At 40.8% G+C, this 15,248-nt stretch overlaps 1 protein-coding gene across 3 annotated transcripts in view; it reads left to right on the top strand.

Moving 5' to 3' along the window:
• The first annotated feature begins 79 nt into the window (after positions 1–79).
• mrpl23 (mitochondrial ribosomal protein L23) overlaps positions 80–15,248 on the top strand; it is a 29,859-nt gene continuing 14,690 nt past the window's right edge. For all 3 annotated transcript variants that reach the window (XM_026312334.1, XM_026312333.1, XM_026312332.1), the window contains exons 1-4: positions 80–202; positions 1,262–1,384; positions 9,617–9,699; positions 13,004–13,077. In XM_026312334.1, coding sequence (XP_026168119.1) covers positions 183–202; positions 1,262–1,384; positions 9,617–9,699; positions 13,004–13,077 — 300 coding nt within the window. In that variant the 5' untranslated portion in view covers positions 80–182. The remainder of the gene's footprint in view (positions 203–1,261; positions 1,385–9,616; positions 9,700–13,003; positions 13,078–15,248) is intronic.

Genomic DNA, 15,248 nt, shown 5'->3' with positions numbered 1-15,248 from the left:
AATTATTTCATGTTTATTTTTCTCTCCCACTGCCGGACCAAGGGCACGGACCAAACGCAGGGCGCATGCGCAATGCTATTGTTCCCGGAAGTACACCCATCCACGTGTAGCACATGACAACCTTGAAAGGACTACAAAACAACTAGCTGTTAGCTTATGTCTCAGAACAGAGCCTCATCGTAATGCCAGTAACAAGACTATTGTAAGTGTCAGGTGGTTGGTGTTAATTCCTAGTGTAAATACGCACGAAGTACAGCTAGAGGTGAATTTAAATCGTTGCTTGTAACGTTAGCATCTCTCCGTCAGAGTTCCAGCTGTCCACTTTGTATTAGTGTAGCTATTAGCTCACGGTTTTTGGCCTGTTGTACACATTTACAGCGCGTTTTAACCAGTCACGTATGTGCTCGCAGTGAATCCTAAATAATGCTACGCACCATGAACGTAGCCATCGTTAGCCGGCTAGGCTAAAAACAAACTGCCGTCAACGTGCGGCTACAGCCGTAACGTTACCGCAAGTGACTGTGACGGTCATTGAAATGGCTAAATGATAACGCCAATTCATTTGGACTTTGTGTACTTTTGACCATCATTTCCATTTGTAATGATAACATTGTACTCACCAAATAATCCCCTGGTTTGTAAACACTGCTGTGTTGCTATAGTGTAGTCTGGGCCAAGCAGTAGCAGATGATCAGACAGGCTATATATATATGAATCACATAATACACATGTGTAAGAGCATCACTACTGTTGATGATTTCTCACTATAGTTACAGAACAACTGTGTGGGGGCAAGTTCATCCTTTCCCCTTCTGTCCAAGAGTGGCCCTTCAGAGAAGCTTTTAGTGCCACTGATTTTCCTTCACATGCTTCCCTGTAACCCTTATACCATATGTAGAATGACAGTGGCCTGTCCTTTGTAAGGTGACCGAAAAATTCGGGCCAGTTTGTGACCTCAGTGATGTTTTATCTTACATGAAGATATGTGAAAATTTCAGTTGTTTTCATCGATGAAGCTTTGATAAACCCATTGTAAACTTCTTGCCTAACACCAAACAGTAGACAGACAAAGTCTGTGACGAGCGGCTGAACACATTGGAGCGTCTGAACAGCTTGAATCGTTGATGTCACTTCAGCTATAACAAAGAAAGCTAAAATTGCACCACAGAGTTCTATTAATTCATGATTACCTGTCCCGCTCTGATATCTTCCCAGTTACTGTGGTTGTAGAAAATGTGAATGATTCTTTGTCTCCTTTTAGGTACCCTCTCTACCAGCTGGGCAACCCTCAGCTGAGGATCTTCAGACCCAACTGGTTCTTGACCCTGGTGAGGCCAGGAAAAGAGCAGCCACCTGACACTGTTCAGTTTCGCATCCCAATGGAGTAAGTTTTTACTTACAAATGTTCCCTGCCCTTATATAGACAGATGTATTCATCAAAACCAAAAGCTGAGCTCTCTACTATTATCTGATTATGTAACATTAGCCCTCAAGTTATGTAGTGTCTCAGTCTAAATAATTATGACCATTGATAGTTGGTTCTTGTTTAGATTTTAGGTAATAGGCCAGTACCACCAATAATAGAGTTATTTTGCATTGTTGAAATGATGTTTTGCACAGATGTGTAGTGCTGGAATGATATAAAATCTAAGTTATTTCAGCTCTGATTTGACTACAATACCACAAAGATGATGTCTGTGAACATGTATGTTCATACAACCATTTTCTTAGAATATCACACAGTCTTGAGGTAGGTACATTGTTGTACATTGTATAATGCCCCCACAATGTTATGCATACATGCGGCTAATGTGTGTCCCTGCTGAATTAATCTTTAAAAAAAAGACAAAATGGACCCATGCCTATTTTTGACACATTGTTAGTGCTCATCAGTGTCTGGCACAGTGGCAAACAGATGTTTATTTTACTTTTTAAGATATCTGTGTACATTTCTTAACTATTATTCAGTTCAGAGAACCTCTTGGTAACTGTACCAATTCTTACAACAAAACTGACAGTACCTTTAAAGAATAAAAATAACAAGATGGTGCCCTCTGTAGGCCGTAAACTTTACTATTTGAGCCTATGAAATCATTTGGCATTAAAATTGATGTTAGACTATAGTAGTAGTTGAGTGTCATTCACCATGACATTCATGAATGTATGTGTCATCTTTCAGGGTGCAGTTATTTATGTTGACACTGAATAAGTCTTGATAGACCAGTATTATGCAGCTGAAGTTAAACATAATGTCCACCAGGTGGTGTGACAGCCTCAAGAACAAGGATTGGAAGTGTATACACAGTTCTAACAACCTTAAGTCTGTTTTTAGTAAGCTTAATTTCAACCATGATGTATGAAAGGTTGACATGGGCAGCTGGTTGAGGGGAGGCGAAAAGATCTTTTGTTTGCCACTGTTCAGGCCATAGCGTACACAGTGTAAGGTCAAATAATGGTCAACTAGAAGAGCCAATATTAATTTCTATATGCAAAATTAAAGCAAGATGCATTATGATATGTCTAACATAACTTTACTGCCTAACTTTACATGAATGCTTCATTAATATATGTTTTTTTGGTTTATTTAGTGTCTTATGACTAGTCATTTTAGTGGGTTTGGACAAGACATATTCTGTCATAAAACGCAATGGGCGGTCCATAAAAGTCAGCACTTAGTAGTGATGATCTGATTTTCACTACGTCTGCAAGCCAAGGTCACTGAAGTTCACAGTGCTCCTAAGGCAATGAGAGGCCCAGAGCCTGAAGTGGGGAGGAAAAATTGAAGTTCGAGGCAGATCATCTATGTGTCTCTGGTGGGGCTTAGACCATAATCTGTTCATCCAGGTGCCTGGCCTCCCACTCTGATTCTTGCCTTTTCTCTGCCAAACTCCTAGGGTGCTTATGTAATTGTGTGTGTGTGTGTGTGTGTGTGTTTGTGCATGCGTGTTAGTGTGGGTGAGTCAGTTGGTGAAAAACGTGTGTGTCTTTGTGTATATATGCACAAAAGTGGGTAAGTGCAGGGTGCGTATATGTTTATAAGGGCGTGTTAAGAATTTTTTTCTTGGAGTCTCTGATGCCTGGGAGAGGTGCATGGCTGATTGATATGCTGCTGGGGCCTGAGTGTGCTCTTGAAACACTGTTATTTCTTTTAATACACACAATGTAGTAAATGGACTCACATGGAGAGACAGTGATACAAACCACATATTACTCCCACTCCCAGCTTATTGATGAGTCTGAGTCATTACATTGGTTAAAGTCTGTTCTGAATTTTTAGGGTAGGTAGATCAAGCGTGGGTAAGTTGTAGTGGCGAACAGCTGTTACTGAGAAGTGGTGTTGTTGGCGTTCTCAGGGCAATAACAACATAGCCTTTATCTCAGTAACACCTGGGACCTAGATATCCATGCAGTTTTTTTTTTTTTTTTTGTTGGTTCTTACTTGTTTACAGTATCACTCACTTTATACCAACTGCGCATGTTTTTTCTCTGTCCTCTCCCTCTGTCCCACCCTGGGCTCTACTGTTTATTGTGCTTTTCTTAAATGCTTTGCAATGTGTCCAAAACCAATCCCTCCTTGGCACTTGTTTGAGACACCTGGGCTGCTATCGTAATTCTCTTTCTACCTGCTGGAGGGAAGTATTTGTTTGTCTTTTTGATTGTTCTTAAACCTTTTGTGCTATGTTAGTATTTCCTCTCTGCTCTAGCAGGAACATCATCAAATTTCTAGGCTTACACCCCCACACACCTCTTGTGCTTCACCTGGCATGGATAGAGACCAGCGACATCGACACAAAGAAAAGAACATGATGCTGAATGTTGGGTTCACTTTATTACTGAGTCACATTTCATGCTTCTCTGCTGTTTATTGACCACAAAATCAGACAATGCTGAGGTTTCTTTCTTTTATCGAACAACATACTAACCCTGCTACACAGTAGCTCACATTGTCTTTCCATTTTGACCCTGTACATTACCTCTTGGCTCAATCTGTGCTATGGTATGGAAATCATGTTTTTGTTCTGTTTTTGTTCTATCTCACAAAAACATGGCTCAAGTTTGAAACAGGGGCATATTTCACAGTAATTACCCTCATTTTATATCATAGGAAGTAATTTAGTGACGCAGTAGAGCCTCTTGTAGAGGAATGTAACTGACTTGTTGAGTTTTACTGACCTTTGTCTCAGCACAGAGTTTAGTGACTCCTGGTGACCTAGTGTTTGATCTATTTTTGTTCTTTTGTCAGACAAAAACCTGAACAATAAATCTAATCCTTCACACGCTGCTCTTATACTCCCAACTTCTCACCTGTCTCTTCTCTCCCTGAGTCTCAGGTTCCTCAATGGCTTTCCCTCTAAACAAAGTCTGCTATTATCATCTTGATACTTAGTGTTGAACAACTTCTGTGGCTGTATTGTCTGTGTAAATGGGTGAGTTAAAGTAATGAACGCACGTATCTCGACCTGATCCTGACAATTGAGCAGGCTGACAATGAGGAGTGGCTTTCTTTTGCCTTTCATCTGCTCAGAAAACAACTCTTTCATTCCCACCACTAAGCTACTATGACACAGTCACTTTGATGTTGTGTGTATGTGAGTGTGTGGACTGTTTGGTGTACCTTGAATATTTACTTTATGGTGTCTTAATAAAGGTCATGCATAGAATAAAATCTGAGACTTATTAGCTCACCCGACATTAATTGTAAGAGCTGTCAGTTATTGAGGAATGCTCCTTTTGAGATGATTTGTGGACTAAAGTTGCAGTTTCTCTCTGTTGGTGATGACAAAAGTAATTTGTTCTTCTTTGGTTATGCACTTTTTCTGTGTTTGGCACATATGCCACATTGTACCATTACATAATTGTCCACTGTTAGCACATGCAGCAGCAATTCAGTCAGCATGTCCTGTCAGTGTATTAACAAATTATCATCATCATTAAAATCTCTGTCAAGTTTAATAGAGATTTGACTATGAACATTTTTGAAATGGTTTTTCAGGATAATATAAGGCAACTTGCATACAGGAATCAAAGAGGACAGACAGTTTCTGATAATGTGTTGAGGGAATGAGGTTCCTCCAAACTGTCAGTACCTTTAACTATAACTTTGCATCAACCCTGTGAGACTGTAATCCTCTCCTTTTCCCATCCCCTGTAATATTTAAAGTTGATCTGTCAACAAAAAAAGCACCATTAAAAAAAAAAAAAGAAAAACAATATACATGCAACTATTTTCTATCAAACAATGAGCCACATTAAAAGCCTTCTAGTGGTTTGCCAAGTCAAGTTGCTAAAACAAGCATCCTTTCCATGGAGGATTCATGGTGGCCACAAAAAATATGATGGTCACTGAATCACCACATGCAAAGTAATGTTCATCTTAGAACAAGAAGGACATGACAACAGCAACACCCCAAGTCTTTGTATCAAATGTTACAGCGATTACTAATTTACAGTGACTGGCATGGCATTCAGTTTATACAGTGGAGCACAAACACCATACTTGAAACATGACTCAACATGATGACCACTAATCCTACTTGAAGAAGAAAACTAAACTTTCAACTCATCATAGTTTTTTCACACAACATTCATTCAATTATCTATTTCCAAATACCAAACCAACTATTTGCAGTTAACCTGACTAAAGAGTCCATGTCAGTTTGTTTTCCATATTGTAGGTCAAATTGGCAGGTGGCGGCAGTCCTACGGTGCTAATGTGTTCATGGCTGTATATCTAATTACATTATAAAATTGAAGGAGTTGTTTCAGTGACACTAGGAACATGGCATTGCTACTTTTGTTCATAATGGGTGCTAATGAATAATAATAATAATCTGTTAAGTGCAGAATTATTTTCTAGCCGCTTGTTAAAGTTTTAAAGTTTAGTGTCTCTTCTTTAGTAACAATGTTTAAACATTTTGAATTATTTTGGTGTTTTCAATGTATTTCACCACCTACAGCAGTTCCCTATGTAAAGCCCTAGCATATTCATCAGCTGATATATTGCTGTCATCTGCATACATAGAGACTTTATTGATGTCTTGATTTTTCAAAAATCTCTATCCCATTAAAAATTGTGTCCAGTAAATTCTGCCCTGGTTGATGTTTTAAGTCAAAGCATTTCATGTAAGGTGACCTTATTTTTAAGCGTGCTGATAGTCTGTGCTGTGATTATTTGGTCATAATATTCTTGATTCTGTATTTATTCATGCTCCATTGCATTCCCAAGAATGAATGTATGTAAAAGTTAATGATTGTCGCATTTTTTTGTGGAAATTTCTTTTATTCCTTAAAATAGCAGTCCTGGTTGCCAAGTTTTTTTTGTTGTTTTCTTTTTTTCAAATAGTTTTTAGCATTTGCTATAGAAATAAAGCATGGGGTGATATCTGACAAAGGTTTTCATCTGGTATCAAACCAAGGATGTTGCAGTTAACCCATTACAAATACCTATTTTTTGGGGGGGTTTCTTTAACATTCATAATAAGGAGGTTTTTGCCAAATACAAATTTGAATTCAGTCCAATATATATGTTAAATCTTAGTGTTTTAGTCAGTATTTGTTATAATTGAACATCCTTGTCAGGATGGATATATAGGGCATCCTTTGTACAACAGAGGCACCACCCATTCACCTGGCAGTTCTTTTAACACCAGCACATTAATAGACATGTGGTATGCAGTAATCTGAAAAAATAAATCACTATCCTTATTGTCAAACACCGTCAAAGCTGCCTCTGTCCTGTCTTTCAGTTTTGAAATGTGCCCTTTCACTTACTTCTCTCATATTTAGTTGGAGCACAGGTGTAAATGACCTTAAACAACTGGAATCGATACCCAAAAGTGTCTCAGCTGTGTGTGTGTGTGTGTGTGTGTGTGTGTGTGTGTGTGTGTGTGTGTGTGTGTGTAAATGACCTTAAACAACTGGAATCGATACCCAAAAGTGTCTCAGCTGTGTGTGTGTGTGTGTGTGTGTGTGTGTGTGTGTGTGTGTGCGCGCGCGCGCGCGCGTGCGTGCGTGCGTGCGTGCATGTGTGTATTAGCCCATGCTGGAGAATAGGATCTATCCAGGAGCATGTACGTTTATTGCAGAGGAGGGATTGCATTTGAAAGCAGCTGACAGGGATGTGCTGGTTAATCTGCAGATTGGTGCTTCTGCTGTGTTGTCACATATAAACAGCTTCATCACAATGTGGTACAACAAAGGTATCACATTTACTTTGTTTTCTTCATCCATGCCAACATTCCTTTAGAGACCTGTTTCTTTGATATCAGATTTAGGTCGTATATCACAGTTGCACACCTCCCCCCGAATAATACAGAACAATATAACTTTTTATATTGTTTTCTGACAGGGATGCCAGCGTGCTTGTTTCAAACCTGCTTGGCAACAACAGACTGTAATTGAACCTAATCCATCTTCTGCGTCATCTGATGCCCATCTAGGTTTTTTGTTTGGAGTTCTTTCATCATCTTGGGCAGGGAATCTTTGTAGCGTGTGTTTGCGTATAAATATATACCAGTTGCTGAGGGACGATGCCTTCAGCCTTGGCAGTTGCAGGAGCCAGGTTTTCATTCTTTGCTGAGAATTAGAAGTGTGAAAGGTTAGCTTGTGGAGTCAGATGGGTGTTTATACTGGGATGATGATCAGATGCTGCCTGCTGCATCACTATTGGCGACACCACGCCCTTTGTCTAAGTTTAGTCTTGTTTATGTACACACTTAACTTGACATTTTCTCTGCAGCTTCTAGCCCAAAGCTTTCTCAGACACTGGTTTCTTGTTTGTAGCTGAGATGAAAGTCATGTATTGACTCAGATCAGAGAGAAAATAGCTATGTAATATAACCCCTGTAAATGTAGTGTGCAGTTTTATGTTTACAACAAATTGATGTATTTGTGGATAAGTGTTATTATGTTGTATTTTACTTGCTGTTATGGGTAAAATGTGTATCACTAGGTTGCTTAGTGTTTTATCTTGATCTTACATCGTACATTTTCTGTGTAACATAATGGCTGTGCATGCACAAGCTTCTTATATAATACAGTATGTGTATGTTTTCTGTGCCAGGATAATTGGAGTGGTAAAAGCAGTAGCAATCTGGAAAATGTTCTTGTCATTAATCAGGATCAGTGTTCTCTGTGCTAATAATCCAGAGGAGACCTCACAGTCCCCAAGCCATTTTCTGCTCTTCCAGTTCCCCCGCCCTGCTTTCTAGGAAAACCCATCTCTCAGCACAATCACTCTCTCTTTCTTCCCCTCTTGATCTCAAGTACCCTGGTCACTCCGCTCTGCTTCACTACCCTTTGGCACACACACTGTGAGACGGGGGTTATGGGGGAGGCAGGTGCAAATGGAGCAGAAAGGCACATCTACATGCCACTTCTTAGGCAGTACATCTCTCTCTCCTCTCAACTTGGGTAAAGTGAAACAAATAGGCTTAAAGAGGCCTAAACAAGTTTATTTACGCCTTTCTTCACACAAAGATGCAGAAACACCTCCACTCCCACCCCTCAGTGGTCTTGGAGCAGTATTAGGTCTGAGAACGCTAACTCAATGAGCGCTTAGTTCTCTCTTCTCTCAAAGAAAGCTGCCTGAATTTGGTTGAAAAACCTGTCACACTCAAGTCACCACATCAAGCCATCCTGCGTTTTGTAATGGAGGTATCAAATGTGGAAATAGTTACACAAGTGTTATAAATGTATGCTCAGGAGCTTTTGATAAACACAACATAGCAGGTAACATGGGAAGTGTTCTTTGTGTAGTCAGCTTTGCCAAATTTTAGCCTTTTATAGAGGAAAGGGCTGTTGTTTCTACAGCATGGATGGAAATATATTACATCACTGTTAGGTACAAAGAGTCTTTGTTCACAGATGGGATTTTCTCATGCAAATGTTTGCCTCACCTAATATTGTTACAACAGCTGAAGGTACTGTGCTGTTTCCTCTGAAAAACAGAGAACATTACATTAGGCTGTTCTATCAAAGAAACATATGAGGTGATAGAACACACCATATCCGAGGCACTCATGTCAGACCACAGCGTTGCTATTAAGCACTTTGTCAGACCCATTTGGGAAGTGCTCTCTACCAAGCTAATCCAATTGGCTAGAATGATTAGCAGTTAAAAGCCTTTCTTCCTCTGGTCGGAGCAATCCGTTCCAAATTCTGCCCAGTGGGCTAGCTTTAGCTTGGCTGGCCCACCGGATCAGTTGGTGCCAGGCCCACTTCCTGTGTAAGGTTTCATCGAGTGCGATCAATACATGCAGACAGCTAATTGGATGAACACTGACACTCATATTTCTCCTCTCTCCACTTTATGGTCCAGAGAATAAAAGCTGAATATGGTATTATAGGGGAGTGTCTTGTCCGTTACAGTAGCTAACATAGCAGTGGAGTTTATGGGAATGCAGCATGAAAACAGGCTGTATCATTTCTTTGTCTGTGCGAGTTAAGCAGTCCTGAAGTTATTTGATGGACAGAGATCCAGCATGTAACCTCACACACATACACTCCTTACCTCACACAAACATTGATTCCTTGCATAACTCCAGTTCTTCTTTCTCTTTCTCCCTCCCTATTTGTGTTCTTCTCCTCCCTGTCTCCTGTGGACATATCTGGACAGAATGACCAAGTATGATGTAAAGAACTACCTGGAGAGGATCTATAACGTTCCTGTGGGAGTAGTCCGTACCAGGATACAGTTTGGTGAGTGTTTGTACTACCTTGCACAAGCACATACAACAAAACTAACATTTATTCAGAAAATATAAATTTCCCATAGACTTACTGATAGTGAGGACACTACTGGGTAAGAATTATTATTTGAATATTTCCATAACCTTTAGTATTCAAGGAAGGGTTGAGCATTAGCTCTTTCTATAGGTGAGGGCCAGTTTTAACTTAGATTTAGTCAAAAGTCAGGTCTGATATAACTGTACTACTATAAATCAAGGATCAGTTTGCCAGTTTATAAAACCAGAATGAATTCAAAAGCATTTCACAAAAATATGAGATGTAGAAGGTAATTGAAGTGAAAGGCAGGGAAATTTACATATTGCATTTATTTATTGGCAGCAGATGGTCTGTAGTACATCATACTGCTGTCATGGTTGGTGTTTGCTCTCTTTTGGTGTATGTTTATCCTTGGATCTTTTCGAATCAAGTCTGACTGTGCATGGGTAAGTTTTAGATTAGGTTTAAGAGCTCTCACAAAACCTTATGTGCCAAATTTTAAAAACCTGCAGTGAGAGTCCAAGCTAATTTTCTGGGGTTTTAGTTTTTTCCTATTTGACATTTAATATTAATTAAATTACACTGAGTTGAGAGACACCATGATATGTACTTTCCTACAATGCAGACATCATTGCCTGCATCACTGACTTTCAAGACAAGGAAAGCTAGTGCTGGAGGAAGGTTACACACATCATGGACTGTACATCTTTGTAAAAAAATGGAGTCCAAACAGTCCAAACTGTTGTGAGACATTGATTTGAAAATACTTGATCATTGTAGGCAATGCCAAGAGACAAGCATTATATCCTAATTAAACTCCTAAAGTTGTACTGCAGCTATGTTGAGTGAATTGCATAGTGGTACATGCACACACTTACTCAGTGTATATCACCCTCTCATGACTTATTAACCTTTGTCTCTGTCTTGTATTTCATGCAATAAATAATTGCCAGCTGATAAAGTCTTAATGTGTAAAATTTTAAATGAATTATATAAGTGATATTCAAGGCTACTCTGTATACCTGATTATTGTTGTGTTACTGTTATGGCAATCTGTGAAACTCTGTTTTTGAACTATTCACAAACATTCACTATCTCTATACTTCACAGATTAATTCATGGTACAGTAGATTCCAGTGATGAAAAGTTTTCACAGCAGAAAAGATTTGGAAAGATTTGGAAAGTGTCAGCTGAGACTTTTCCAGCTATTCCTGCAGCATATATCCCCCATCACTATCCAACCAATATTTAGTGTCTTTTGTAAATTTAATTTTGGTAATGGTGTATGGAATTCACAGAAAGATGATTTTTGTTTTAGGAATCATAAAGTCAAAATGATTCTGTTTTTGGAGACTGTCAGTGGTGGTTAGGGGTGATTAGCAATTTCAGCTTGCAATGTAGATGATCTTCCCATTGACATGCAACAGCGGGAGTGCTTTCCAGCGGCTAGTTGTGGTAGTGGTTAACGTGCCTGGCTCTTCTTTCCCCCAGCACAGACAGCTGCTTATCTGACAATCTGCTGCTGCAGCACTCCAACCCCCAGCTGTCCCAGGACACACCATGTTCCCTCCGCACACATTCTATGCACTTACAACCTTGCAACTTTAGGGCCCTAAGTGCCTTACCCCTCCAAACACACAACCCAACCCCAATCCCCTCAATGCCCTGGTGACCACAGAGCCAAGAACAGTGTTATATCATTGACTCTGAACTTTTTATGGTAGAGGAAACAACTTCATATTACATGGACTGATATTGGAGCACTCTATAATTCTGAGATTTTTCAGGTTCTTGGAAGTACAGGGGGTATATGGGTAACATGAAGGTGAAGAGACGCTGAAGAACAAGGCTGTGAAGAGAACGCATGACCCCCTTCTGTTCTGTTGCTTAAAGGGCCAAGAGGAGCCTCCTCTAGCTCTGGAGTAGAGTTTGGGAAAGAGACATAGAGGGAGGGGGGGAGAGGCGCCTAGCTTAGTCAAGCTATGGTGTGGAGGACCCATTAACAGTGTTTACTGGGGTTATGTCATTAAAGGCTGGGGGAAAAGGAAAGCCCCAGAGGAAAGTGAGTGGAAAGAAAGCAGTGAGTATTGGGGGGGTGGACAGACTGAGAGAGTAGAAGGAGTGGCTGAGGGCCACTGGTGATCCTGAGGTGCGTCACAAAAGGTATCCCTGTCTGCGTCAGGAGTTCCACTACACTGGCAGCGTAAAGATGGGAATAGGCATTTGGAGAACGAGGGGTGCAAACGACCCTTTCTTCCCTCCATGGGCGGCAGTGGTATTTTGGAAGGAGTTGCCATGGTTACCTCTCTGGCCTGGGATTTGCAACGTGATAGCTGGTTGCCAAACCGCAATCTCAAAGTGGGAGAAATTCTGCTTGCATTTGCAAGTGTTGTATAAAAGGTCTGTGTGTCTGTATGTGTTAGAAAAGGCCTACATGAAGTTAGGGAAACACCTCTGGTGCTTTTTCAAGGTGTGCAAGTGATTTTAGTGTATTTTTATTAATAGTTGGGTGGGAGGCTCTTCCCTGTGGATTTCATCAGCAACCCAATCACAATCACATACAGTGAGGTGAACACACTTTGTTACCTGCATCTCCCATTAACATAAGGGCCTCCAGTTGGCCTCCATGCAGGGGGGTGTTTTACAATCCTGTTCAGGGCTTTCCCTGAGTAGTGGGCAGGACGTACCACACACACACACAGACACACAGACATACGCACAAATGAGTCATTACAGTGGAATGTTTCCCTTGTTTTTCATGTTATAACTGTTCCCATGGCAAATTCAGTTCCTCAGAGGACCTGTTGGCTTGACTACCAGGGACTCATTGATATTAGCAATGTAAAGCAAAGATGAACCATTTGATGCTCTGGTCCACTGATACTAGCACTGTTGTAACGTAAAGATTTAGAAGTGAAGTTCCTATATGTCTAGTAAAAATTACATTTTGATTTATTTGAACCCAATCTCTTACACACACACACACACACATACACACACGCAAACAGGAACACTCAAACATACTCAGCAGCTTTTCAGTGTACTTCATTACATGACATGAATGTGCTGAATTTCCCCTGGATTCATAAAGCTTTTCTTATCTTACCATTTTCTGTTTGAATCATTTTCAAGGTATTACACACTGTTAGCCCTACTTTTACTATTTTTCTACATGTCATCATCAGAACTATATCCCAGTCTCAGCTAACTAGAAGATTTTTATGTTGTATTATTTATGTTTACTAACATGCAACACCTGCTGTTCTGTGTTTCTCAGGCTCCAACAAGAAGAGGAATCACCTGAACCAGAGGGTTAAGCAGCCTGACTATAAAGTAGCTTATGTTCAGCTGGTGAGAAGCACACATGCATATACCCACCCTCCCACTACTTGCTCAGTTAGTGTGTTGTTTGAGTAGAATTAGCTCACTGACTTCTGTACAGTACACACTGGGAGGTGGACACTTTTTCACAATAACTTTCACTCGCTTTAACACCCTGAACACTGTGAATAGGGCTGCATTAATAGACCCCGGGAGGAGCAAGCGTTTTTGGAGCTTTAAGTTGTGGGCAATTTTTTAAGGGGGGCTTTTTGGGTCAGGGAGGGGTAGCTGGTTTTCTCCCATAAAGTCCTGAGGGGCAAGTGGCCAGTATGAAATGACTGAAAATTGTATGCACATAAGCATAGAAAATATAACAAGCACTGTTACTTTACCTGCTATTTCCTTCCTCATTCTCTTGACAAATCCTGTGACACACACATACACATATGTATTCACACACAAATCATACAACCCTACCTTGCATCACTCTCCTGTGTGGTTGACACACTCTGGCTTCCCTCTTGAGAAATCAGCAGTCTGGGTTCTTCCAGGGCCTGAGGGTGAAAGGTCATCTTTGGTTACATGCCAGACTTTTTAACAGGAAATTTTGAAATATAGTTATCATCTGGTGTAGTTTTCCTTTACATATGTGCGTTGTGCCAAGAGTCACATGGAGGTTTAACCCAGACTCCTTCATTGAAACATTTCTGTTGCCTTCACACCTGTGTTTGAGGTGAGCCTTGGGTCAGAAAGACTCATTCCCTGTCTTCCCAATGTTTGAAGTCTGTAGTCTTTGAAATCTCCCCCCAGAACGTCCAAAAAGTAGCTCTTTTAGTGCTCCTTTGATGCAGATGTGGAAAGCAAGGGGCTTTTGTTTTGTGCTTGTCATTTTGATCTTGACCAGATAAATCAGCAATGTTATAGACGCTTGTTTATGCCATACTGCCCATCCGACTGGGAGCGATCAATCTCGAAATGGATGAATAATGAAAATTGTCTAAACATGATAGTTTGAAAGAGGATACGCAATTGAAGCAGCCATGACTATTTTAAACTGAAGACTTCCTTTAGTCTGACACCAAGGAAGTGGCCTGTGATTTTGTGTGTGTTTGGAATTCCCAGCGGAGTCAGTAGTGATGCTTCTTTCTCACCAGACATGCACAACAGTGTGAGGATGCAGAACAGCACACACACACACGTCTGTGAAGTGTGCATCATTCATGCATGCTGAACAATAGAGGACTGATGTTTTTCCTTGAGTACCATTCGTTCTGTAGTCGTAATCACATTGTGGTTTTCTGAAGTCATGCTCATTTGATGGTGAACAGCGGGCAGAAATGCTGAAATGCTGGCTCCTTGTGCTTAAAATGGCTTGATGTAAAACCGAATATCCGGTCTGTGACTCTGGCAAGTTTTCGGAAAAACATGCTCTCTCAACTCTCTTTCCTACTTCACTTTGTGTTGTACATGCACACACAAACTCACACACAGAGAGCCCTAGAAAACCCTCCTTTCTTTTGCAGTGGTGGGTAGAAAACAAGATTGTTCCTAATTGACTCCACATGTGGGAACGTTCTGTGGGTCGATGCGGTCCCCCCATTCTACCCTCATCCTTCCATCTCCCCCGTCTCTCCCTCCATCAGCGAATATTGCAGCAGTAATATGTTTGCGTTCTCTCTCTCTCCCTCTCTCTCTCTCTCATTCCTTACTCTTTGGTTGAGGGGAGGCCTCCTTTTAGCAGGCTTCCGTGACCACCATTTTTGTCAGGCTTATGGGGGACCCCAGTATCGGGGGAAGAGATAGTATCTGCATGTGTGAAATGCACTGTGTGTGGGAAAGTGTGTACATGTGTGTGAGGGGCTGTGAGGGGTTAGCAAAGGAGGTCACTAAGGCCATGATGGAGTCATGGCAGAGCAAAAAGGTCTAGAGACAGGGCAAAGCGATCAGGGGGAGGGGTAGAGGCGGTGTGTGTTAGACAGTGTGGCGGGTGAGCAGTACAAAATGAAAAATCTTGAGGCTATCATGCTGGTCTTTTAGGCCTGGTTGCACTTCAATGGGACTGGGGTGTTTGGGTTCAGACTTCTTTCATCCATTGCTAGGACTAGCTTAGTTTAAAAGGGCTTTTTTTCTGATTTTGCATTCTGTTTGATGAAGGGCTGAGATTCTGCATCACACTTTTCTTGTCTTGGATTTCTTATCTG

Source organism: Mastacembelus armatus, chromosome 6, assembly GCF_900324485.2.
Source record: "Mastacembelus armatus chromosome 6, fMasArm1.2, whole genome shotgun sequence".
In the NCBI taxonomy this organism is placed as follows: domain Eukaryota; kingdom Metazoa; phylum Chordata; class Actinopteri; order Synbranchiformes; family Mastacembelidae; genus Mastacembelus; species Mastacembelus armatus.
Note: the sequence above shows the minus strand (reverse complement) of the source record. Positions and strands in the feature narration are given on the sequence as shown.